The sequence below is a fragment of the Diceros bicornis genome, chromosome 4 (genome assembly GCF_020826845.1).
Source record: "Diceros bicornis minor isolate mBicDic1 chromosome 4, mDicBic1.mat.cur, whole genome shotgun sequence".
In the NCBI taxonomy this organism is placed as follows: Eukaryota; Metazoa; Chordata; class Mammalia; order Perissodactyla; family Rhinocerotidae; genus Diceros; species Diceros bicornis.
The window spans coordinates 92,509,706-92,534,781 of NC_080743.1; the positions used below are offsets into that span (position 1 = coordinate 92,509,706).

The 25,076-nt window shown below is 38.4% G+C and overlaps 1 protein-coding gene across 2 annotated transcripts in view; it reads right to left on the reverse strand.

Annotated features, from left to right (window-relative positions):
• Positions 1-12,265: 12,265 nt before the first annotated feature.
• KLHL20 (kelch like family member 20) overlaps positions 12,266-25,076 on the reverse strand; it is a 65,542-nt gene continuing 52,731 nt past the window's right edge. For both annotated transcript variants that reach the window (XM_058540048.1, XM_058540049.1), the window contains 4 exons: positions 17,760-17,893; positions 16,668-16,876; positions 15,661-15,767; positions 12,266-12,506 (listed from right to left, as the gene is read on the reverse strand). In XM_058540048.1, coding sequence (XP_058396031.1) covers positions 12,422-12,506; positions 15,661-15,767; positions 16,668-16,876; positions 17,760-17,893 — 535 coding nt within the window. In that variant the 3' untranslated portion in view covers positions 12,266-12,421. The remainder of the gene's footprint in view (positions 12,507-15,660; positions 15,768-16,667; positions 16,877-17,759; positions 17,894-25,076) is intronic.

Consider the following 25,076-nt stretch of genomic DNA (forward strand, 5'->3'; position numbering starts at 1 on the left):
TTATAGCTGCACATCCTTCTAGTTGCTGTACGTGGAACCCAGCCTCAGCGTGGCCACAGAAGCGGTGCGTCGGTGCGTGCCCGGGATCCGAACCCGGGCCGCCAGCAGCGGAGCGCGTGCACTTACCCGCTAAGCCACGGGGCCGGCCCTTTATTTTTCTTTTACTTAAAACTACACATTTCACTTCTGGTTTCTGGTTCCACATGTAAGGAGCTTGGAAGTCACTACTGTGTCCTAACAACAAGTAAAAAGCTGAACAGATGGAAAAATCAACCTTTCTTGGATCTGTAAGAGACGGGAGTACACAGGGCAAACTACTGCCCCCAAGATTGGAGAAACAAACAGGCAAGTACAGTAAGCCAAACATGGCTTACTGGAGCAGTGACTCATAAGCATTAACAGCTGTGGGAACCAGTGTCGAGGTCGGAAAACCTGAACTGTAATTGATGAATTGCTAGAGTCTCAGTGTGGACAAATCTGAAAGTTAAAAACTCGAGGGGGACGCAGTCATAGGGGGGCCCCCCGCTATATTGTGAGATTTACCTCCAGGAACTCAACCAGGTTCCCACAGTAAATATCAGAGAAAAATCTCCTGTGCTTCTGGTAAAGGGGAGGAAAAAGCAACCATTTTGAAATATGCCAGAGCACTCAGTTCTTAACAAGGCCTGCCCTCAGGGGAGACAAGTTAACTAGAGCCTAACTAACCTGGGGAAAGGGAAATACCAAAGACTAGCCCAGTCTAGCCATCCTGATCCACCTAAGAGGGGAGAAAAAAACTGAGAAACTCTTGTGAAATTCACAGTCCAGAGGCATAAGCTCACTAAAAGGCTGAGACTCACTCCTGTGAGTCCTGTAATCACAGGACTATAGAACACTTCCCCTCTCTCCACACCTCAGCACCACACTACTGAAGCCCTATCTATAGCAGTTCCTTCTACCTGGGTCATCTTGTCAAGCTATCAAGAAAAAGTTACAAGGCATACCAAAAGGCAACAACAAAATTTGAAGGGACAGAGGAAGCATCAGAACCAGACATGGCAGACGTTGGGATTATCAGACTGAGAATTTAAAACAACTATGATTACTATGCTAAGGGATTCAATGCATAAAGTAGACAGCCTGCAAGAACAGATGGGCAATGTAAGCAGAGAGATGGAAATCCTAAGAAAGAACCAAAAAGAAATGCTAGAGATAAAAAATATTGTAACAGAAATGAAGAATGCCTTCAATGGGCTTAGTAGACTGGACACAGGTGAGGAAAGAATCTCCAAGCTAGAGGATACATTAATAGAATCTTTGAAAAGCAGAGGACAGAGACTGAAAAAATCAGAACAAAATATCCAAGGATGGTGGGACAACTACAAAAGGTATAATATACACTGTATACATAATGGGAATATCAGAAGGAGAGAGAAAGGAACAGAAAAAATATTTGAAACGATAATGACCGAGAATTTCCCCAAATTAACGCCAGACACCAAACTACAGACCAAGGAAGCTCACAGTACACCAAGCAGGATAAATACTGCCAAAAATACTACACCTAGGCGTATCATTTTCAAACTACAGAAAGTCAAGGATAAAGAAAAAAATCCCAAGGAAGCCAGAGAGAAGAAAACACCTTACCTATAGAGGAATAAGGATAAGAATTACATCTGATTTCTCTTAAGAAACCATGCAAGCAAGAAGAGAGTGGAGTGAAATAAAGTGTTAAGAGAAAAAACCCACCAACCTAGAATTCTGTACCCTGAGAAATTATTCTTCAAAAGTGAAAGAGATGCAAAGACTTTCTTGGAACAAACAGGAATTGAAGGAATTCATTGCCGGTAGACTTGCCTTGCAAGAAATGTTGAAAGGAGTTCTTTAGAGAGAAGGAAAATAATATAGATCCGAAACTTGGATCTATATAATGTAAGGAAAAGCATCAAAGAAGGAATAAGCGAAGGTAAAATAAAAACTTTATTTTTCTTATTTATCTTAATTGATATTAACAGATAACAGTTTGTTCAAAATAATAGCAACAATAAATTTGATTATGTATGCTTATGTATGCCATATATATACACACATATGTATGCTTATATATAAGTGAAATGAATGACAGCAATGCTACAAGGGACAGGAGGGAGGAATTAGGATTATTTTGTTATTATAAAGTACTCACTACTCATGAAGTGGTATAATGTTATTTGAAAGTGGACTTGGATTAGCTGTAAATGTATATTGCAAACTCTAGGTTAACCACTAAAAAAAGTAAAAGAAATATAACCGATAAGCTAAGAGAGAAAATGGAATCATATAATATGTTCAAATAAAACCACAAAGGCAGAAAAAGATTGGAAGACAAAAATAGAACAAAGAACAAAGGGCAACAAATAGAAAACAGTAACAAATATGGTAGATATTAATCCACCTATATCAATAATCACTTTGAACATCGATGGTCTAAATGCACCAATTAAAAGATAGAGATTGTCACAGTAGATCAAAAAAACAAGACCCAATTGTATGTTGTCTACAAGAAACCCACTTGAAAGATAAAAACACATATAGATTAAAAGTAAATGGATGGAGGAAAATATGCCATGCAAATACTAATCAAAAGAAAGCAGGAGTATGTATGTTAATTTCAGACACAGCGAACTTCAAAGCAAGGAAAGTTATCAGGGATTAAGATGGGCATTATATAATGATAAAGGGGTCAAGTTTGCAAGAAGACGAAACAATCCTTAACATGTAGGCACCTAACAACAGAGTGTCAAACGATGTGAGGCAAAAACTAATAGAATTACAAAGAGAAATAGATGAATCCACTATCATAGTTGGAGACTTCAACACCCCTTTACCAGAAATGGACAGAACAAGCAGGCAGAAAATCAGTAAGGACGTAGTTGAACTCAGCACCATCAATCAGTTGGATACAATGGACATCTACAGACTCCTTCATCCAACAATAGCAAAATACACATTCTTCTCAAGCTCACATGGAATGTTCACCAAGATAGACCACATTCTGGGCCGTAAAACACACCTTAACAAATGTAAAATAATAGAACTCATATAATGTCTGCTTTCAGACCACAATGGAATTAAACTAGAAATCAATACAGAAAGATAACTGGAAAATCCCAAAATACATGGAGATTAAACAACACACTTCTAAATAATACATGGGTCAAGAAGAAATCTCAAGAAAAATCTTAAAATATTTTGAACTAAAACTACATATTTCTAGCTTTGTCTACTGGAGAGGCCTTGAAGCAGTGAAAACCTGTAGCAATGAGTATCACTAATACTCAGATTGTGGTCTCTAAGTATTTCCCACTAAAAGGTGCTAGGACTTCTTGTAGAAAGGCTGATTTCAGGCATGGGACAAGATATATATAAGAAGTGTATCTTGCATAAACCAGAAAGCAAGATAGCTGTCAAAAGTCATATCAAAAGAATAGAAGCCAACACGAAGGGGCTCCTGCTTGCCAAAGATGAGAGAACTCAAATATCAAAAGGAAAAATGATTGCAATTGATTGTTTATATAAAAATTTGTGAGCTCATACTGATAGCAAACAAAATTTTGGAAACTCATGGGTTGATTTTGGAGGTTGCTATGGAACCAACTTATGAAAATTGGTAAATTAGAGGGGAGAAGCAAACATTTTTTCCTGTCTTTCTAGTATAAATTATATTTCAACAGTTGATAAGCGAGTTTTTCTTTATAGACGTATTTCAGCTAATAAAAGCAAAAGGAATGACAGAAAAGGCATCATTTTCTAACTCCTAATGAAACAGTGGATCTAAGCATCGGTCATTAATATCTTTTAAAACAATTAGGTAAAAGATTGATGGGGTACTTTATAATGCATGTAGCTGATAACACCTGAATCCACTGCTCACTCTTAGCATCTCTAAAAATGGGCTGTCCAGATGTTCTGATTGATGCAATAGAACACTTATGAAGTATTTCTAAAAGTTATTTTTAATTTGAATATTTTAATAGAGAAATACAGGCTTAAGAATATCTATTACAGTGGGGGATACACACATACACATAGAATAGAGACTATACAAGAATTTTCAAAATGATAGAGCAAAGGAACAAAAGAGAAATTGGACCAAGCGAGCAAAAGAAAGGACAGGAAAAAAGAAGAAAACTCCAAAGTAGAATCGTAAACCAATAAAATGATAATTAGGGAAATTTTAATATGGACTGGGCATTAGATGATGTTAAGGAATTGTTAATTTTATCAAGTGTGATAAGGTTATTTTAGTTAGACCTTATCTATTAAAATTAAATATTCAAGTGTGAAGGAGATAACATGATGCCTGGGATTTGCTTTGAGTACCCTCCCCTCGTGGTGGGGAGAAGTGAGGGAGGGAATAGATAAAAGAAGATGAGCAGGGGCTGGCCGGGTGGCGCAAGCGGTTAAGTGCGCGCGCTCCACTGTGGTGGGCCCGCGGTTCCCTGGTTCGGATCCTGGGTGGACACCGACGCACCGCTTGTCAAGCCATGCTGTGGCGGCGTCCCATATAAAAAAAGTAGAGGAAGATGGGCATGGATGTTAGCCCAGGGCCAGTCTTCCTCAGCGAAAAAAAAAAAAAAAGAGGAGGATTGGCAGATGTTCGCTCAGGGCCGATCCTCCTCACAAAAAAAAAAAAAGATGAGCAAAATGTTGATAATTTTTGAAGCTGGATGGTGGGTACATGGGCATTCATGGATTTGTTATATTTCTTTTTTCATGTATTTGCTTCTCCCAGAGTGAGAGATGAGAGGGAGGGCAAGACATGCAGATGAAAGCAGAGTCTTTTATAACCTAAGTTGGAAGTGACATACCATCACTTTTGCAGCATACAATTAGACACACAGACCAGACCAACCCTGGTGCAGCATAGGAGGGGACCACACACCGTGAGAATACCAGAAGGCAGGGATCACTGGGGCCATCTTGGAGCCACTACACCCACCCAGAGAAAAAGACTTATCGGAATAAAATCAGAAAGAAAGCTAAGAGAGGAAACTATTGGCACAAGAGGTCCATGGTGATGGTACCTGCCTGGGCCTGCTTCTCCTGTCTTTATTTCTGCACACTTGCCTTTTTGCACTTTATTCTCCTGATAAACCAAACCACTTCTATTTCCCTAAACACTCCATGCCATCTCATTGTCTTTGCTCTGTATATCTTGCACATGCTGCTCTCTCTGTCTGGAACGCCCTTCCCACTCTTGCCTGCTTAGCAAAACTCACTGTCTTTCAAACCTTTCTCAGGCATAACTTCTTTTCTGATCACTCTTCCAATCTACAACGGGCCAGACTATTGAATCACAACTGCTGGGCTATATAAATAATTTGATCATTGCATGTTTTATACTGCAATGTATTACTTTTATTTTATTTTATTTTTTTTATGAGGAAGATCAGCCCTGAGCTAGCATCCATGCTAATCCTCCTCTTTTTGCTGAGGAAGATTGGCTCTGAGCTAACATCTATTGCCAATCCTCCTCCTTTTTTTTTTTCCCCCAAAGCCCCAGTAGATAGTTGTATGTCATAGCTGCACATCCTTCTAGTCGCTGCATGTGGGACGCGGCCTCAGCATGGCCGGAGGAGCAGTGTGTCGGTGCAAGCCCGGGGTTCCAAACCCGGGCCGCCAGTAGCTGAGCATGTGCACTTAACTGCTAAGTCATGGGGCCAGCCCTGCAATGTATTATTTTACAAATTACTTGTCTCACTGATTACCTGAAGTTTGTTTGTTTGTTTTTTTGTGAGGAAGATTAGCCCTAAGCTAACATCCAATGTCAATCCTCCCCTTTTTGCCGAGGAAGACTGGCCCTGGGCTGACATCCGTGCCCATCTTCCTCTACTTTACATGGGACGCTGCCATAGCATGGCTTGACAAGCGGTGCCTCGGTGTGTGCCCGGGACCTGAACCTGCGAACCCTGGGCCACTGAAGTGGAGCGAACGCACTTAACTGCTGCGCCACCAGCCCCGCCCCTGAAGCTTGTGTTTTTTAAATGAAATTTTTTTTGTGTGTGTGAGGAAGATCAGCCCTGAGCTGATCCATGCTAATTCTCCTCTTTTTGCTGAGAAAGACTGGCTCTGAGCTAACATCTATTGCCAATCCTCCTTTTTTTCTCCCCAAAGCCCCAGTAGATAGTTGTATGTCATAGTTGCACATCCTTCTAGTTGCTGTATGTGGGACGTGGCCTCAGCATGGCCGGAGAAGAGGTGCGTCGGGGCGCGCCCGGGATCCCAACCCGGGCTGCCAGTAGCGGAGCGCGCGCACTTAACCGCTAAGCCACAGGGCTGGCCCTAAATGAAAAACTTTAAATGTACAAAAAATAGAGATGGGGCCGGCCTGGTGGTGTAAGCAGTTAAGTGTGCGCGCTCTGCTGTGGCGGCCCGGGGTTCACTCGTTTGGATTCCTGGCGCGCACCCACGCACCGCTTGTCAAGCCATGCTGTGGCGTCGTCCCATATAAAGTGAAGGAAGATGGGTATGGATGTTAGCTCAGGGCCAGTCTTCCTCAGCAAAAAGAGGAGAATTGGTAGATGTTAGCTCAGGGCCGATCTTCCTCACACAAAATAAATAATAATAATAAAATAAAGAGAATATTATAATAAATGGCCATAGTACACATAACCCAGTTTCAACAATGATCAATTCTTGGTCCTCTTGTTCCATCTATATTCTCACCCTTCTCCATGCATCCCCAAATCCCCAAATTATTTAATCCACAAATATTTCACATGCAACTCTAAAAGATAAGGGCTCTAAAAAAAAAACCACAAAAAATTTACTAAAAATTTTGCAATAGTTCCTTAATATTAAATATCCAGTTAGAGATCAAATTTCCTTAATTTGCCTCAAAATGTTTTAGTTGATTTGCTTGAAACAGGATTCAAATAAGATTTACACACTGCATTTCATTGAGTCTTAACTTCCTTTTTATCTATCAGTTCCCCCCTCCCCACTCTTTTTCCCTTGCAGTTCATTTGTTGGAAAAATTGAGTTGTCTATCAAGTTTTCCCTATCCTGGATTTTGCTCATTGAATCCCTGTGAGGTTAACACATTCCTCTGTTACCCCGTATTTCCTGTAAACTAGAAGATTTAGAGCAGCAGTTCTCAAACTTCTTTGCCTCAAGATTCCTTTACAGTCTCAAAAACTATTGAGGACTCCAAAACCTTTTCTTTATGTGGATCATATCTACTGACATTTGCATATTAGAAATTAAAATTGAGAAATTAAAAAAATATTTATTGGTGCCTCAAAAATAATAAATCTGTTACATGTCAACATAAATAAAATTTTTAAAAATAAAAACCATTTTTTCAAAAACAATTGGGGATGAGTTACACTCTTGCACATTTTTGCATCTGCCTGTCATTTCTGGCTTAATGCAATTGAGTTCTCACATCTGCTTGTATATTCAATCTTTTGCAATGTTATTTTGGTTGACATATACGAAAAAAATACGGCTCACATGAATATGAAATTGGAAGAGAGAGGAGTATTTTAACAGCCGTTTCTGAATATGACAGATATTCTCTTTGATACTACACTAAAATTTGACAAGTGATAGTCGAAATCTGAAATCATATCAATGGCCCTTGCATACTGTTCCTTTAAGATCCCTTGGTCTATCTTGCACTTTGAATGGATCTTTTACCCATGCATTTGTCAATTAGAAAAATTGGTTCCATGAATTATGCAGATCTTCCACATGTTGACACATTTCACTATAAATACCACAGGAAAAAAAGTCTCATTCATCAATGTCATCACCAATCTCATCAGAAAAGTCTCTAAGTATTGGGAAGCTGACAAGCTCATTGAGGTTGTACTAGGGTTCTCTGGAGAAACAGAACTAATAGGATCTATCTATCATTTATCTCTCTCTCTCTCTCGTCTATCTATCAATTACCATCTATATAGATTTATTATAGGAACTGGCTCATGCAGTTCTGTGTGGAAGTCCCACAATCTGCCTTTGCAAGCTGGAGAACCAGGAAAGCCAGTAGTATAATTCAGTCCAAGTCTGAAGGCATGAAAACCAGTCTGGGGCCACTGGTGTAAGTTCCAGAGTCCAAAGGCTTGAGAACCAGGAGCTCCGATGTCCGAGGGCAGGAAAGGATGGAAGTCCCAGATTAAGCAGGGATAGAGAATTTGCTCTTCTTTTGCCTTTTTTGTTCCATTTGGCCCCCAACGGATTGGATGATGTCCATCCACATTGGTGAGGGAGGATCTCCCCTCAGTCTACTGAAGCAAATGCTACTCTCTTTCAGAAACACCGTCGGAGGCATACCCAGAAATAATGTTTGACCAGCTGTCTGGGCATCCCTTAGCCTAGTCAAACTGAAACATGGAATTAACCATCACAGTGGTCCATAAACTTTCCCAAAATTCTAATTTCTTCTTGAAAGCTTGAATGTATGCTGTCAGTTGTTTTCCCTGAAGTGATGGCCTTGCTTTGTTCATTTTCGAGAAAATATTCACTAAACAACCAAGTATGAATAACCTTAGTTTGTCTGTTAGTCATTCTTTCAAAACGTGGCTGGTTCAGCTTGCAACTCAAAACAATCACACAAGATTTTTCTTGTGACAACCACTGTATCTTGGTATACGGCAGAAATATTCCATATATCCAAGGGTTGAGATTTAGTAAAATTGTTTTATTGCTTCATCAAGGACACTCTTAAGTGAAACTGGCCTTTTTTTTTGAACTGTGTGTGGTGGTGTCCCTACCACTAGTAGTACAGTTTGGTGCCACTCCCTTGATTTGTGCTAAAGCCCTAGCAGTTTCATCTATCATTGCTTTTGCACCACCAGTGCAAATGTCACTACAGTAAAAAAGGCAAAAAACTTCTTAGTATTACTAAGAAAATAGCTTCGACTCATGGATACCTGAAAGAATCTTGGGGATCTCAGGGGTTCACAGACCACACTTTGAGAACCACTAATCTAGAGGCTTAATCAAACTCAGGCTTGAAACTAAGCTTTTTGAAGGCAGGGACTGTTCCTGTTTCATAGGAGTCCAAAGGTTCATTGATCTAAATTCACACCGAAGATATGTGCCCTCTTTTCCTAGGAGTTCAAACTCCTTTAAATAAATATTCTAATTTTCTAGAATAGGGTATTAATAGGTTACTGACTATTAGTGGAATAACTCCAGATATTTAATGTTAGTACTATAAATACCATCCATCTTTTCTACATTTAAAAGAATCTAAGTTCCTAACTTTAAGTGGCTAAATAACTGAAAGATCATTATTGTCAAGGACCCTTAAGCCAATTCTAGTTGAAGAGTTTTGTCATTTCTAGGAACTATTCTTATTGATCATTTCCAGAACAGAGACCTCAGAGCAATTCACAGAGCCAGTTGTCAGAACTACTTAGACAACCAGGCAACAACACTCAGCTTTACTGGGCTGTTTTTGCCTCTTGCTTCTTCTCTCTCTCCTCTCCTGTATTTCTTTCCTTATCCCATTTTCTTTTCTTTTCCATCTGTTTCTTAGGTTAACATAAAGTTTGAAAGGCTTTTTCCCCATTCTCACTCAGATATTGTTCAGGAGGGACCTCTTCTATTTCACAGTTGTCAAAAAGTCGTCTCTGCAGTGTAGATATTTGCAGGTAAAACGTTACAATACAAAACTGGGAAACAGTCATATCAGACATGGGAATGTTAAGTGTAGTATAGAGAATAACGGATATGGAATCAGGGGATGTGGATTTGAGGTTCAGCTTCCACAATGTCATTTTAACTTTTCTAAGCTTCAATTTACTTATTTATAAAATGAAGACGACCGCCAATCCAACACAACTCTAAGTGTACTGAATAGAGTTGTGGAAATCACTATGCAAATAAGTTAATAAATATGCTATTTTACTGCAATGTCTTTTACAGAATAGGTACATTTCATTCAATAATAAACCTGGAGCACCTTCAGTGGAAGGAAAAAAAACACCCGTTAGGCTCCAACCAACACTTTGGCCAGTGCTGTAGTTCCTGGTCTCTACTCTTGAATCACTGCCATATGAATTGCTCTGAATGAGGACTTCCACACTTCCACACTAGTGAGTCTAATCACTAGAATTTGTTCCTGTTATCATTCCTCTCCTTGTCTTCAAATACATGCAACAGTAGCGTCTTGGGAAATATGTGATTTTGCCTTGAAGATTGACTGTTAATGATGCAGTCCTGTCAGGATCTCGGAAAAACTTTTATACTTTTTCAACACTGCATACCAGACTTACTTAAAATTAAGGTCTCTTTCCATGTTTAGCTCCAAGCCATGTTTCAGGTAGGCCTGCAGTGGCAGTGTGGCATAAAAAGAGAAATGGTGTGGGGATTTGGGGAACTGATTTCTAACGTTGGTTCTATCACTGACTATTTACTCGTAGGCAGGACTTCCTTAGTTTTCCATCTTAGAGCAGAGAAATAAATGGCTTTGGACCAGATGATTGTTAAGAGTCCTTCCAGCTCAAAATTGTATGATGCTAAGTCCTACACCAGAAAATAAGTTTAGAGGTTAGGTAATATAATACTATTATATAAAATATATAGGGCCAGCCCCAGTGGCCTAGTGGTTAAGTTCATAGTGCTCTGTTATGGCAGCCTGGGTTCAGTTCCTGGGAGCAGACCTACACCACTCATCCGTCAGTGCCCATGCTGTGGCAGTGGCTCACATACAAAAAAAAGAGGAAGACTGGCAGCTGAGGTTGGCTCAGGGCAAATCTTCCTCAGCTAAAAAGAAAATATATATATATATATATATATATAAATAAAAATTCATAATTCTGTCAATCCCTTTATTTCTTCAGATTGAAAGTACTTAAAATTTTACATAAAGAAAATATAAATGGTATAGAAACATAAAATCTAAATTAAATAGCAAAGATATAAGCATTAAAAAAAGTATTAACCAAAATTTTTTATGGTAAATACTACCTTTATTTAAAAAAGTTATACATGCTAGAAAAAAGCATAAATGATACATGTAAACAATTGTTTACCAAATACTTATTTTTTTTCCTCATAAAGGTGCAAATGATCTTTAAATGTAAACATAAAAGTTGCCAAACATTTTTGTAGTAGAGGGGAGGGGGAAGGAGAAGGTTATTCCTTTTGGTTTTGGTTAAAGTCTTAATTCAAAGATTTTCCTGCAATATACATTGAAAAAAATTGGTCTATGAACACAAAGACAAAAAAATTTTAACCACTGAATTTTTATCATTTTTTTCCTTAAAAATTTTAACTTTTCACCAGAAAGTACAATTTGAGAGAAGTAGTAACAGTGGCTTTATAGAACGAGGATAATGATATACATAGTTTGTATAAAAGAACCAAGATATTGTTAATAAAATGCCTCAGTTGGTGTTACACTCCTTAGCATGTCCTATTACATGAACTGAAGAATTCACTCCCTTGGAGGCCGTGAGGACAGGTAAGCCTTAGCTTCAACAGCGTGAGCATCAAACGTCAATTGCATAACAGCATTCACTGCTGGGGAGAGGACATTTCTCCCTGCTGGTCCTTAGTAGCAAAAAGGAAATAGGAGGGAAAGTTGCTTCAGTCAGTAATGTTTTTGAGCAAAAACTCTTGCAGAGTTGCACATGATTCTATTGAAGGTTTCTCAAGACAGTAAATGACAATCGCATACTGTTTTTATAGAGGCACTGAGCAGAGCTCTAGATCTAGCAGAAACTCTATGAAAAAATTATTATAAAAAGACTTTAAATGTAGTGGAAAACAAGTTCATATGAAAGGAAACAAGATGTGAACTTTCACTGATGAAAACTTTAGTGTCTGAGTCCTGGTTTTATTGATTTAATATTCCTTCTGAATTGTACTATTTAAAATGAGATGTTTCTTTTTTTTTTTTTTTTTGCCTTTTTAGATTTTCAAGTCTTCCTGTGCTTAGTGCAAGAATGATGGTTAACTAATTCACTTTGCATACCTTTCTTTGTCACTGGTAGCCCTTGTAAGTGGCGGCGTCTTGTGGATGGAGTGCCTAGAAATAACAACTAGATCATATATAGCCCTTCTCCCCTTATTAGTATTTTCAAACTTAATATCTTAAAAATAAAGTTTTGCTGCTTGGAATTTTTGTCTTTTTTTTCCTTTTCTTTCCTTTTTTTTTCTTTTTTGGTGGGAGGAAGGCTAAATCTCACAAAACAAAACAAAAACCTCAACAAAAAAACCATGATAAATTAAAACCAAAAATAAATATTCTTCTGCACAGAATTGAAAATTATTGTGCAAAGATGGCATCTTGCAGGTGAGAACTTTCACTGTATTTGTATTTCCATATGTTGAGGCACCAGCAAAGAATAAAATTTGTTCTAATGTTTTCTCGAGCTGTACAAAGCTCCAAAGTCAAAGCTCTCCAGAATACAGAAGAGCATGTACATGACTGTCTTCTAGATGTTCACCATATATGGGATTCACAATGTGTCATTTTAATAACTCCTACGCCACCCCCTAGCCGACGGTAATTCATCCCGCCATATAACCTGCAAAGAAAAAAACAAAATCAGATTTCTAACTGGAAAAAGCACTATTTCTTTCATAACTAAGATGTTAATAAAACACATGTTTCTATGTTTCATATCACAACTAATATTTTTAGCTTCATACATCTCTTCCAAAGATTAGGAGCTGGAATTGAGCACTGGTAAGTAGAATTATTTCAGACATTGACTGAAATATTCTCACTTATAGGATACTGTTTTAAGAATAAGAGAGCGTTATAACCACTTTTTGCATCATAACATTACACCTAGACTGACTTCTAACTATTATACGGAATCATACATTCTACATTTTTGTGTCTAATTTTGACCTTGGCTATATTATTTTCCCACCCACATTTTGCCTTTGCTTAATCTTCATCACATTGTTTATTTTTATCTTTTTGTCTTGTAGGTACTCTTTTTTTCTAAGTACTTTTTTTTCTTTTTTGAGGAGGACTAGCCCTGAGCTAACATCTGATGCCAATCCTCCCCTTTTTTCCTTGAGGAAGATTGGGGCTGAGCTAACAGCCGTGCCCATCTTCCTCTACTTTATATAGGACACCACCACAGCATGGCTTGACAAGCAGCGCGTCGGTGCGCACCCGGGATCCGAACCTGCGAACCCCGGGCCACTGAAGTGGAACGCACGCACTTAATCGTTTGCGCCACCGGGTCGGCCCTGTAGGTACTCTTTTAAGCCTCCTCAAACCCTGTATGGAACAAAACTGGACATGAGTAAATAAAGTCAGCATCTAGTTTGTGATATGTGAACAAGACCATCTTCAAAATTAAAGATTTCCATGGAAAAGATTATTAGATCCTCTGTCAGCTATAAGGTAAAATTGGTTTTAAGTTTGGGATATGTAACTACAAAAATTTAGATAGTAATCTGTCAACAGATGATCCTTAAGAATTTCATGAATATTGTTTGGTTATATATTACTAATTCTATTTAGTGACAGTAACTGAGAAACAAGTCCTTACATAGGATCATTGTAAGTAAGTGGCAGAAGTAAACTTGGCTGTCTTCCCAAATGATGCTTACTTAAAATTCCCACTAAAAATAAAAAGCTGTATATGGAAGAAAATATTCCACAAGTGGGAGGCTCCTATTCACGAAAACCTGCCATTATCTCTGTTACCTCTATCAGGTTTTGCTAAAATGTTACCTTTTCAGTGAGGCCTTCCTGGGCCACCTTCTAAAATGGACAATCCTCCTTGGACCCCCTTCCCTGCCTTTGCTATTGGCCATACCACCCCCTGGGATGGCACTGCCTATCTCCTTCATTATCATGTCAGCTCCAGGAAGGCAGGGAATTTTGTTTTGTTCACTTTTGTATCCCAGGGTCTAGAACAGTCAGTAAACCTTTACTTAATGAGAAAGGTTGTGAAAATGTGACGCAGAAGCAATAAGTGCTACAATGTCATTAGTCTGATTTTAGTATTGTGACCACTGAGCCATACAGAGCCATGAGAGACATGCTGAATCCAAAGAATGTCATTTAAATATCCGTAAAAGTGTGGCTTTTCCAAAGATGAAGACCATAAAAACAACTCAGCAAATTTATTAGTTAAATCTTATAGACTGATGAAAAAATCTGGGCGAGCAGTTACAAGCTCACAATTAGAAAATGTATACTCAGAATGCAGCAGGAATGGACTATGAGACTGCCCCTTTTGGAGTAGTGACTATAAAACAGACCTCAGCTTATCTTTCATGGTCATGAGGAAAATCTTTCAGAATGTCTGCTGCCTCAGATCTCATGTCCAGACTGACACCTGTGCTTGATGTACAACCTCAACCACATGGTTATCCTAGATTTGTTTAGGCAAATAAGCCCAATTTATTCAGAAAGAAACCCCAAATTGCTTGGAAGGTACAACTGCTTTCTTAGAAGGCTAGTATTTAGATTCTCTTTAAGAATAGGTATGAAGTACATCAAACCTATAACATTAATATTTTGTATTAAGTTTGATAATTAACTATATATTTGTCATTTTAAGTTCCTGCAATGTTTAAGAGACTGGTATATTAGAGCCTCTATCCAATTAGTTTTGTGAATCTAGTATAAAATGTGTGATTGAATAAAGATTTAGACTTATGATTTAAAGTTTAAAAGTTTAAGAGAATTTTGCTAAATTTGTAAAAGTTTTTGAATATTTAAAATAAACACAGGAGTCACCTGATTTATGTGAATTTATAAGAACTACCTAGGTACTTAGGAAGGATTTGTTAGACAATTAAGGATTTAAACGCAAGGTAAAATTAAACCTATAAATATAGTTTAACATAGTTAAACTCTCTTAAGATGTAGCCTCTTCCCTAAAGGTGACTGTGAAAATTTACTAGATTTTAAAATAGAATAATAATATATTTAATTAGATTTTATTTATTTATTTTTATTTTTGTGAGGAATATCGGCCCTGAGCTAACATCTGCCAATCCTCCTCTTTTTGCTGAGGAAGACTGGCCCTGGGCTAACATCCATGCCCATCTTCCTCCACTTTATATGGCACGCCGCTACAGCATGGCCTGCCAAGTGGTGCATCGGTGCGCGCCCGGGATCCAAACCGGCGAACCCGGGCTGCCGCAGCAGAGCACGTGCACCTAACCGCTTGCGCCACTTGGCTGGCCCCATATTTAATTAGATTTTAAAATCTCAAGGAAAAAAAATCAGTTTTAAAATGAAAAAAAAAATTATTTTTAAAAAAGCAACTGCAACTTGTTTTTCCTGGGCATAAAGCTGCCCACAGGAACACCAAAAAATTGCTCTGACAGCTTGAGAGCCAAAGAGCAAGGCTCTAATTCTAACTCTGTCACTAACCTGCTCAGGCAAGTCATTTTATTTCTTGGTGCCTTAGTTTCCTCAACTGAACATGATGGGGCTAGAGAGATTTTTTTATTTGTTTTTGCTATCTCTAATTATAAAATTGGACAGTCACTAAAGAGAAGAATTTTATAAGATGTCAGCCACTTTAGAGCAATGAAGTCAAAATAAGCTATCAAATATGGGTAACTTCAAGCCCTCTTCAAAGTAGTGCAAGAGGTCATTTCAATGTATGACCATCCTGATTTTGATGTCCATGGGCTATCTCAAGCCCATGATTTTTCAAGTCAGCAGTGAGGTGATCTGCAACATAGCTTAAAGGTTACCTCCATGTATTGGCATCAGGATCAAAAACTTCAATGGTCTTCAAATATGTTGTGCCATCAAAACCTCCCACAGCCATGAGCTGTCCATTCACCACTGCCAGGCCAACCTACAGGACCAAAACACAGCGGCTGCTGAAGAAACTAGACAATCACTGGGAAAATTTAGACTGGTTTCTAGATAAATCTCTTTAATAAAAAATAATTCTTTATGGCCTTACATTCTGGTTTACTTGAACACAGAGGGAAAAGAGAACGACAAAAATATATTAAATTATGGGAACTATAAAATTATATATTCAATTAGAATATTTACACAGAGTTGAAAACATATATTTCTTGAATTTTAGGGAAAGCATTCAATGGGAGTGAGCAAGAACCTCCAAACTGCTCACTTCTGGGATTTGCCTGTTCTAATCCACTATCTAAATTGCCACTAATTCTCTTTTTAAAATACAGATCCATCCATGCTGTCACTTTCCTCTAAAAGCTTTCTATGCCTCCTTTCCACCCAGGAAGTTTCTTAGCTTAGCCTGATCTGGCCTATATTATAGATGGGATAGACTCAAAAAAGTTTGTGGAGACTGGTGGTGGAGCCAGGTGTGTTTCTGCCTAAACATTTGTGTTGGTATGCCAATTACTTGGAATATTACCTAGAAAAATTAGGTAGGAATATTTAGCTCTAATAGATACGAATGAATATGGGTGAAGTTAAATAAGATAGTAGATAAGACAGAGAGATACCTTTCAGAGAAGCAACTGATACAAGATAAACCATAAAAAAATAATTCTCTAATTAAAGATATGATTGGATATAAGATATTTAACTACTTGAGACAACGGTGATCAAAATTAATTTTTTTCCAGTACAAAAGTAGCAGGGGTTGTTTTGCCTAAAGGGTGCACTTCCTCACTCTCCCAATGTATTATGTTTTACAGATCAGACCTCTCCTTCTGCACTGCCCTCTCTTTGTGCTTGTTTTCAAAGTTTTCAGTAGCTGGGCACTTACTCCACTACGGCGTGATGTCATAGCCACCACAGGAGACCACTGGTTAGTTCTGGGGTTGTATCTCTCAGCACTGCTAAGTTCTGTAGTGTCATCTCTACCGCCTACGGCATAGATCATGTCCTGATACACTGCACAGCCTAGGTGTTTCCTCCGGGTCCCCATAGGGGCTATGGTGTGCCATCTGTTTTCCTGAGGATTGTAGCGCTCCACTGCAGGGAAAAGAAAAACCGGTAAGTGACCATTCAACTATTTCCTCTCACCTCTAGTTTTTCTCATAGGTACCAAAATTTTGCGGTAACACATATTTTCAATAAGCAATCTGATTTTTGCTTCTGAGCAGGGCTTGTATACCTTTGGACAATACCACTATACTCTCATTGGTGACAGGTTTCTTGTAGGTGTGGTAAGGTGGAAAGGGCCTATGTTGGAGTCAGGGTACCTAGTTCCAGTTCTGGCTATGACTTGTTAGCTAGGTGACTTGTGGCCTCACTCTCCTTATCTTTAAATGAGGGGATTAGACTATATGATCTGTAAGCACTATTCTGTACTAAGAATTTATTGTCATAATCTGACAACTTCTGTACTCCTGTACTTCCTTGCCTATATTCCCACCATTCTAAGCCACTGAAGAGAAGACAAGATATGTGACAATGGATCTGATGTAAGTGCCACACTGACACTATTCTTAGGCAAAAATATCCATTATTTCTAAATAGAAAGGATTAATGCAAACCTGTGTAGAGCTGTAAGTTTTTATTTATTCTTTATATATTACAATATAGAGGGTTTTTGTTTTTTAAGGAGATGGCTGGAGGGAGGGAAATAATCATATTAAGAAAATAGTTCTTTTATTTATTATAAATTCTCAGCAGCTTATAAAGCAGAGGGAGAAAGAAATATTTGGGTAAAATACTAGAAGACTATGGCTGCAGAAGGAGCTGCAGAAGAGCTAAGATTGCATTCTCCTAGAAAGAAAATAGTTTTCCTAATAAATTATAGGATAACCTGAACTTTTTATATTTTTGTAGGGGGACCCTCCTAAGGAAAATGTGCTGCTTTGGGGGAACTAGACTGACTTTGGAAGGGACTAACCTGTATTGAGTGGAGATGTCCCATCAGAGCCACCTACAGCATATAAGAACCCTCCTAACACAGCCACGGCCACCCCTAGTCTTCTGGTACTCATAGAAGCCACTCGGGTCCACTTGTTTTCCTTTGGATCATACCTGCAGCAAGAGAAACCAAAGACTGCATGCACGTTTTTATTAAGTGAAGCCTTTTTCATAAGGTGTGAAATCATGCTAAAGATATGTTGGATACCAAAACTTGCTATGGTCAAATGCACAGTGAGAATCTAACATATTTTACTTAGTTATTAGGAAAAAATCTTAGAATTTGTGCCTGTGTCAGTTATTAAGCTATTTTTCGTACTCTGACTTATGATGCTGGGGCTAGAGGTCTGAAAACTACATTTCTCTTCTGCCAAGCTGGCTCTCTGTTAGATTCTGCCAAAAGGAAGGACTAGACCCTGGAAGTCTAGGGGAGGAAAAGGGACTGGCTCCTTCCTGTTTGCTTGCCAACCCTGTCCCTGTGAGGCATCAACAATGGCCCTTCACTCCAACTGTACCAGTTAATTTCAGTTTCTAGTCTTTTTCTGGCACTTCCACAACTAGCCTTGTTGTGCTTCTGGGAGGGTTCAGTCACAGCTCTGTGAGGTACCCCCTCTGAGCTCCTGAGGTAAGAGGACAGTCTTCCCGTTATCTACTGCTATGTAGCAAATCACCCCAAACTCAGTGACTTCAAACAGTAATCATTTTATTAACGCTCATGTTTCCATGGGTCAGGAACTTGGGAAGGGCTTTATAGGGAAGTTCTGGCTCAGGTGTCTCATGCGGCTGCTGCCAAATTGCGGCTAGGGGTGGAACAGCAGGATGCTGAAGCAGCTCGGGGCTGGCTGAGGATTTCTCCATGCAGCCTCAAAGTCTCTCCATGTGGTCTCTCCATGGAGGCTAGTTTGGACTTCCTCTCAGCATGGCAACCTCAGATAGCTACAGGCTTCAAAGGTGAGTGCCTTAAGAGATCCAAGTGAAAGTTGTACCACCTTTTATAACCTAGCCTCCGAAGTCACATAGTGCTGCTTTTGCCATACTTGTAAGCCAGACCAGATTCAAGGAGAGAAAACATAGATGCTGCCTCTCAATAAGAGTGTCAAAATCAAATTGTGTGAAGAGCATGTGAGATGGCAGGTGTTGTAATCATCTTTGGAAAATACAATCTTCCGAAACCAGCCAAGCAGCTAACCCTCCACAGAGATGCAAGTCACAGCTAGTCAGGATACCCTCTCCTCAGGTGCTATGGTCTTAGTTCTGTGGGATCTCTCCTCCAAGCTTCTAGGCTCTAATAACTCAAATCTCTTTCCTTTGTTTTCCCAGCTCTATGGTTCCTACAGTTACTTCAGTGTCCTCTTTTCATTTTTTTTAGCCTTTTAATATCTGCTAACCAATTTTTTTTTTTTTGCTGAGGAAGATTCACCCTGAGATAACATCTGTTGCCAATCCTCCTCTTTTTGCTTGAGGAAGATTCACCCTGAGCTAAGATCTGTGCCAATCTTCCTCTATTTTGTACGTGGGTGACCGCCAGAGCATGGCTGCCGATGAGTGGTGTAGGTCTGTGCCCAGAAACCAAACCCAGGATACAGAAGCAGAGTGCACCAAACTTAACCACTAGACCATGGGCTGGCCCCCAATTTTTTAATATTATATTCTCTCTACTGAAATAACTGGTATGGTTTGTGTTTTCTTTACTGGGCCCTGATTGATAAATTACTAGCATTCAGAAATAAATATGACAAAAATCACTTGAAATAGTACTAGGAATTTTATTTTATTACATAGGTGGAAAATTCTGTTAGTATATTAAGTACTGTATAGCAAACTATATCAATATTACAGGAAATAGAAAATAAATGATACTAAAAATAGCCCTTGTTCTTAAGCAGCAAGTGAGGGAGACAGAGCACATTCTTAAGCAAAAAACTCTAAACAGATTCTGAGAATGTAGTAAGTCATGCAGATGAAAGAAGCAGAAATATAAATGCTGGAAAACGGAGGCCCTGGAGAAAGGTTATGGCTAGTCAGTGAAGGTTTCCTGAGGTTCATGCACCTTGAACAAAGTTTATCATTCATCACTTTTGGAAAATTGTCAACCAAAAATTCTATCTCCAAATATTGCTTCTGCTCTTCTCTCTCTCTCCTTTCCTTCCAGGATGCCAATTACATCTACGTTAGGCTGTTTGTGTTCCATGAGTCTCTTATGGTCTGTTGTTTCCATTCTGTTTCTCTGTTCTTCTGTTTGGATGTTTTCTATTAATCTATCTTTGAGCTCACCCACTCTGCTGTGTCCAGTCTACTTCTGTCTAGTTGACCTCATCCATAAGTTAATTTTAGATAATCATATATTTCAGTTGTAAAATGTACATCTTATTTCTAGAGTCCAATTCTATTATTAAAATTCTCTAACTTTTCACCCATTTGTTTCTCTTTTCCTCTATTTTATTTACTGTATTTATTATACTTATTTTAAAGTCTTCTGTTAACTCTAAATGTGGATCATCTGTAAATCTGCTTCTATTGTCTAATTTTTCTCTCAATTATTGGCCACATTTTTTGGTTTCTTCAGATGTCTCATAATATTTTTTATTGTATGCTGGACATTATTATAAAAGAATGGAATCCTAGAAACTGAAGTTGATATTATCTCCCCCTTGCCCCTCCACAACAGATTCACTCTTTTCTGTATTAGGCAGATAGGGTGAAATGTTGATCACCTCAACCCAGTCAGGAATTGAGCCTTAGTTAGACTCCAGTCCACCTCTGTTTCTGAATGTCTCAAGGATGAGATCTGCCCTGTATTTGCTGCAGGCCCCCCTCATAGAAGGACTTTATCTTCTAAGCACTGTAATACTGCATGAGATTTCACTCATCCTGGTCCTTTGGTCTCCTGTGCAACCCCAGCATTCAGCAAACATCCCATGGGGAAAAACAGCAGTATGTTTGGAACTGTTCTAGATTCCAGTCTGTCAAAAGTTCCACTGATTTCTCTCTCCTCCAGGAGAATCCCTCTGCCTAAGCCAAGTCCAATATTCCACCGATGTTCAGACTTGGCAAATGTCCCCAAGGAAGAAACTAGCTGATGATCTCAGCTCACATAATCCGGGCTCTTTCTTTAATGGAATTTTACTTCATCTAGCCGTTGTTACTTCCACATGTCTCTGATGTTTTTAAAAATATATTTATACTTTGTCATTTTTTCCTAGTTGTTGCAGTGGGAATAATGGCTGTGACTACTTACTACATTCTACTTGGAAGCAGAAGTCTTTGCATAATTTTTAAACCTTTTTTTTATAAAATAAAACATCAATACAGAAAGCCACACAAAACAAATGCATAGTTTGACAAGTTATTATAAGGAAAGCCCACTTGTAACTGCCACCCAGGCCAAGAAAAATAACTTTGCCTGCCATACTGGAAGACCTTCCATGCATCCCTTTCTAATCTTAATGCCTTCCTCCCCCCAAGGTAACCATTACTCTGACTTTTACAGTAATTGCTTGTGTTTCTTTATAGTTTTATTACCCAAGTGTGCATCCCTAGACACTTACTCTTACTCATTAATTTTTTTTGTATTTTTTTTAAAGTCTCTTTTTATCTACAGGTTTTTCCTCCATTCCCCCTTTTCCCCACCTTCCCCTACATTCATCTGTTTTAGAACCTGGGGCATTTGACCTGCAATTTCCCCTACAATATGGATTTGATCAATTTCCCCTACAATATGGATTTGATCAATCAATCAAAAAATTTTCTTTTATTGGGATACTTTTTTTTTTTTTTTTTTTTTTTTTTTTTTTACATTTTTATTGATATTTTAATGGTTTCTAACATTGTGAGATTTTGGGTTGTACATTTTTGTTTGTCCTTCACCCCATATATGACTCCCTTCACCCCTTGTGCCCACCCCCCACCCCCCACCCCCACTTCCCGGGTAACCACAGTCCAGTTTTCTCTGTCCATGTGTTTGTTTATATTCCACATATGAGTGAGATCATACAGTGTTTGTCTTTCTCTTTCTGGCTTATTTCACTTAACATAATACGCTCCAGGCCCATCCATGTTGTTGCAAATGGGACGATTTTGTCTTTTTTTATGGCTGAGTAGTATTCCATTGTATATATATACCACATTTTCTTAATCCAATCGTCAGTCGAGGGACACTTAGGTTGCTTCCACTTCTTGGCTATGGTGAATAATGCTGCAATGAACATAGGGGTGCATAAGCCTCTTTGGATTGTTGATTTCAGGTGCGTTGGATAGATTCCCAGTAGTGGGATGGCTGGATCATAGGGCATCTCTATTTTTAATTCTTTGAGGAATCTCCATACCGTTTTCCATAGAGGCTGCACCAATTTGCATTCCCACCAGCTGTGTATGAGGGTTCCTGTTTCTCCACATCCTCTCCAACATTTGTTGTTTTTTGTCTTGGTGATTATAGCCATTCTAACGGGCGTGAGGTGGTATCTTAGTGTTGTTTTGATTTGCATTTCCCTGATGATTAGTGATGTTGAGCATCTTTTCATGTGCCTATTGGCCATCTGTATATCTTCCTTGGAGAAGTGTCTGTTCATTTCCTCTGCCCATTTTTTGATCGGGTTGTTTGTTTTTTTGTTGTTCAATTGTGTGAGTTCTTTATATATTATGGAGATCAACCCCTTGTCAGATGTATGTTTTGCAAATATTCTCTCCCAGCTGGTTGGTTGTTTGTTCATCTTGATTCTGATTTCATTTGTCTTATAAAAGCTCTTTAGTCTGATAAAGTCCCACTTGTTTATTTTTTCTTTAGTTTCCCTAGTCTGGGTAGGCATGTCATCCGAAAAGATTCCTTTAAACCCAATGTCAAATAGTGTGTTGCCTATATTTTCTTCTATGAGTTTTATAGTTTCAGGTCTCACCTTCAGGTCTTTGATCCATTTTGAGTTAATTTTTGTGTATGGCGATAGCACATGGTCCACTTTCATTCTTTTGCATGTGGATGTCCAGTTTTCCCAACAGCATTTATTGAAGAGACTTTCCTTTCTCCATTGCATGTCCTTAGCACCTTTGTCGAAAATTAGCTGTCCGTATATGTGTGGTTTTATTTCTGGGCTTTCAATTCTGTTCCATTGATCTGTGTGTCTGTTTTTGTACCAGTACCATGCTGTTTTGATTACTATTGCTTTGTAGTATGTTTTGAAGTCAGGAATTGTGATGCCTCCTGCTTTGTTCTTTTTCTTTAGGATTTCTTTAGCTATTCGGGGTCTTTTGTTGCCCCATATAAATTTTAGTATTCTTTTTTCTATTTCTGTGAAGAATGTCATTGGGATTCTGATTGGGATTGCATTGAATCTGTAGATTGCATTAGGTAATATAGACATTTTAACTATGTTTATTCTTCCAATCCACGTGCATGGGATATCTTTCCATTTCTTTATGTCATCGTTGATTTCCCTCAATAATGTCTTGTAGTTCTCATTGTATAGGTCCTTCACCTCCTTGGTAAGATTTATTCCTAGGTATTTTATTCTTTTTGATGCAATTGTAAATGGTATTATCTTTTTGAGCTCTCTTTCTGTTAGTTCATTATTAGCATATAGAAATGCAACTGATTTTTGTAGATTGATTTTGTACCCTGCAACTTTGCTGTAGTTGTTGATTGTTTCTAACAGTTTTCCAACAGATTCTTTAGGGTTTTCTATATATACAATCATGTCATCTGCAAATAGTGAGAGTTTCACTTCTTCGTTACCTATTTGGATTCCTTTTATTCCTTTTTCTTGCCTAATTGCTCTGGCCAAAACCTCCAGTACTATGTTGAACAGGAGTGGTGAGAGTGGGCAGCCCTGCCTCGTTCCTGTTCTCAGAGGAATGGCTTTCAGTCTTTCCCCGTTGAGTATGATGTTAGCTGTGGGTTTGTCATATATGGCCTTTATTATGTTGAGGTACTTTCCTTCTATTCCCAATTTATTGAGAGTTTTTATCATAAATGGATGTTGTATCTTGTCAAATGCCTTCTCTGCGTCTATTGAGATGATCATGTGGTTTTTATTCTTTGTTTTGTTGATGTGATGTATCACGTTGATTGATTTGCGGATGTTGAACCATCCCTGCGTCTCTGGTATAAATCCCACTTGATCATGGTGTATGATCTTTTTAATATATTGTTGTATTCGGTTTGCCAATATTTTGTTGAGGATTTTTGCATCAATGTTCATCAGCGATATTGGCCTGTAATTTTCTTTCTTTGTATTGTCTTTGTCTGGTTTCGGTATCAGGGTGATGTTGGCCTCGTAGAATGATTCAGGAAGTGTTCCATCTTCCTCTATTTTTTGGAATAGTTTGAGGAGGATGGGTATTAAATCTTCTTTGAATGTTTGGTAAAATTCACTGGAGAAGCCATCTGGTCCTGGACTTTTATTTTTTGGGAGGTTTTTGATTACTATTTCAATCTCTTTACTTGTGATTGGTCTATTCAGATTCTCCATTTCTTCTTGGTTCAATTTTGGGAGGTTGTATAAGTCCAAGAATTTATCCATTTCTTCTAGATTGTCCGATTTGTTGGCATATAATTTCTCATAGTATTCTCTTATAATCCTCTGTATTTCCATGGTATCCGTTGTAATTTCTCCTCTTTCATTTCTAATTTTATTTACTTGAGCCTTTTCTCTTTTTTTCTTAGTTAGCCTGGCTAAGGGTTTGTCTATTTTGTTTATCTTCTCGAAGAACCAACTCTTTGTTTCATTAATCCTTTCTACTGTTTTTTTGGTCTCAATATCATTTATTTCTGCTCTGATTTTTATTATTTCTCTCCTTCTGCTGGCTTTGGGCTTTGTTTGTTCTTCTTTTTCTAGTTCTGTTAGGTGTAATTTAAGGTTGCCTATTAGGGCTTTTTCTTGTTTGTTAAGGTGGGCTTGTATCGCTATGAGTTTCCCTCTCAGGACCGCTTTTGCTGCATCCCATATGGTTTGATATGGCATGTTATCATTTTCGTTTGTTTCCAGATAGTTTTTGATTTCTCCTTTAATTTCATCAATGATCCATTGGTTGTTCAGTAGCATGTTGTTTAATCTCCACATTTTTGTCACTTTCCCAGCTTTTTTTTCCTGGTTCATTTCCAGTTTCATAGCCTTATGGTCTGAAAAGATGCTTGTTATGATTTCAATCCTCTTAAATTTATTGAGGCTTGCTTTGTTTCCCAACATATGGTCTATCCTAGAGAATGTTCCATGCGCGCTTGAGAAGAATGTGTAGTCAGCTGTTTTTGGGTGGAGTGCTCTGTATATGTCTACTAGGTCCATCTCGTCCAGTTTTTCATTTAAGT